The sequence below is a fragment of the Colobus angolensis genome, unplaced genomic scaffold, assembly GCF_000951035.1.
Source record: "Colobus angolensis palliatus isolate OR3802 unplaced genomic scaffold, Cang.pa_1.0 Scaffold34, whole genome shotgun sequence".
In the NCBI taxonomy this organism is placed as follows: domain Eukaryota; kingdom Metazoa; phylum Chordata; class Mammalia; order Primates; family Cercopithecidae; genus Colobus; species Colobus angolensis.
In genome coordinates, this window is record NW_012116710.1 from 1024786 (window position 1) to 1027160 (window position 2375).

At 44.9% G+C, this 2375-nt stretch overlaps 1 protein-coding gene across 1 annotated transcript in view; it reads left to right on the forward strand.

Annotated features, from left to right (window-relative positions):
• The window catches only part of FANCD2 (Fanconi anemia, complementation group D2), a 78702-nt gene that overhangs the window by 1105 nt on the left and 75222 nt on the right, over positions 1 to 2375 (forward strand). Inside the window, exon 2 of the mRNA XM_011952507.1 lies at positions 1475 to 1571. Coding sequence (XP_011807897.1) covers positions 1487 to 1571 — 85 coding nt within the window. The 5' untranslated portion in view covers positions 1475 to 1486. The remainder of the gene's footprint in view (positions 1 to 1474; positions 1572 to 2375) is intronic.

A 2375-nucleotide genomic window follows, 5' to 3' on the forward strand; every position in this document is an offset into this window, starting at 1 on the left:
TCAGGAGACCAGCCTGGGCAAAACGGTGGAACCTCGTCTCTACTAAAATACAAAAAATTAGCCAGGCGTGGCAGCGTGGGCCTGTAGTCCCAGCTACTCAGGAGGCTGAGGCGGGAGAATGGCGTGAACTCAGGAGGCGGAGTTTGCAGTGAGCCGAGATCCGCCACTGCACTCCAGTCTGGGCGACAGAGCGAGACTCCGCCTCAAAAAAAAAAAAAAAAAAGAAATTTCCAGGCAAGTAAGAGCACTTCAGATGAAAAGAACACCTTTGTGCAAAGGCACTGAGACCACGAAGGTTCTGATTTACAAGATTAAAAGGTCATGTGATTCAGGCACTTCCCTACCTCTGCTGGCTCATTTCTAACTCCACATCTCCTTGTTTCAGTATGACTATTTATTTGCCTGGACTCCTCTTCTCCTACACCTTCTACTGGCTAACTCCTGTTTCAGCCCTCAAGTCCCTGCTTAAAAATCACTTCGTCGGTCAGGTTGGCTAACGCCTGTAATCCCAGCACTTTGGGAGGCTAAGGCGGTCGGATTACGAGGTCATGAGATCAAGACTATCCTAGGTAACACGGTGAAACCCCATCTCTACTAAAAATACAAAAAATTAGCCGGGCGTGGTGCCGGGCGCCTGTAGTCCCAGCTACTTGGGAAGCTGAGGCAGGAGAATGGCGTGAACCCGGGAGGTGGAGCTTGCAGTGAGCCGAGATTGCACCACTGTGCTCCAGCCTGGAAGACGGAGTGAGATCCGCCTCAAAAAAAAAAATCGCTTCTTCAGACCAGGTGACTCACATCTGTAATCCCAGCACTTTGGGAGGCTGAGGTGGGTGGATCACTTGAGGTCAGGAGTTTGAGACCAGCCTAGCCAACTTGGTGAAACACTGTCTCTACTGAAAAAAAAAAAAAAAGAAGAAAAAATTCGAGGAGATTGTCCCTAAGAAATTGTCCTTGCTTCTCTTTACCACCCCTACTAGCAACTAGATTAAATTTCCTAGTAAGCCCTCATAGCACCTATACTTTTATAGCACTTACAAAACTGTAGTTCAGTACATTAAGGCTATTTGTCACTATACTGTAAACTCCCTAAGGACAGGAATCATGTCTGTCTAGTTCACAGTTGTAACCCCAGCACCTAGCACAGTCCCTAACCTACTGTATTGAAATAATGAGTTAAAGGACAGGTACACTGGGGATAGATAATAGAGGGTCTTGAATCTCAGATGGAGAGCGATGGGTTTTATCCTTCAGCAACAGCAAAGTAGTCTGCCTAAAGAGGCAACTAAGACTTGAAATGAAGGTAATATTGGCTAGATGTGAGTTGAAATTTGCTTACCACCTAGATTTAGATAGCATTAATATGGAGATGTGAGCCCCTCTGATTTTGGATAGAGCAGTTTTCTTTGAACAATAGCTTTAACTTCTCAGAATTTATCTTCTAGAGGGTAATTTCTGTTTCCCGATTTTGCTCTAGGAAGTAATTTAAATGCACAAGACATTGGTCAAAATGGTTTCCAAAAGAAGACTGTCAAAATCTGAGGATAAAGAGAGCCTGACCGAAGATGCCTCCAGTAAGTATCTAGTCATTTGTTGCTTTATTTCCTGTAGCAATGTATGAGGCATGTGAGAGATATAAAGTTCCTGCTTTTCAAGTGCTGAGAATCTTCAAAGTGTAATGGATAGAGCGCACAGTATTAAGGGAGAAATATCAGATTTAGGACTGAATTTTTGCCTCGAATTCTGCATATAACTTTGAGTATGCCCACACCCTCTGGGCCTCCGTTTCCACATCCATAAGAGGAATTAGTGTTAGACTTTTCTGCTATACATCATTTAGGTGTTGAGACACAAAGATATAACAGTCTCTACCCTTAAAAAACTTTATGTTCTTTCTTACTCTCTTGGAAAAAAAAATTACGATCTAGACACATGCTATGTTAGTGATGTGAAAGGAAAGCTATATCAAAGCAAGCACACCAGAGGCAAAGAAACAGTGCAGACTCTGCCCGTATGAGAAATGGTTGACAAAGATCCCAAGAGTTCCGGATATAAGGAGTTATGGCTGGGTGCTATCGCTCACATCTGTAATCCAAGCACTTTGAGGGGCTAAGGTGAGAGGATCACTTAAAGCTAGGAGTTCAAGACCAGCATGGGTAACAGCGAGACTCCCTCTCTACAAAAAATTTTTTTAATTAGCTGGGCGTGGTGTTGTGCGCCTGTGGTCCTAGCTACTGAGGAGGCTGAAGTGGGAGGTCACTTGAACTCAGAAAGTCGAGGGTGCAGGCCAGGCGCGGTGGCTCAAGCCTGTAATCCCAGCACTTTGGGAGGCCGAGACGGGCAGATCACGAGGTCAGGAGATCGAGACCATCCTGGCT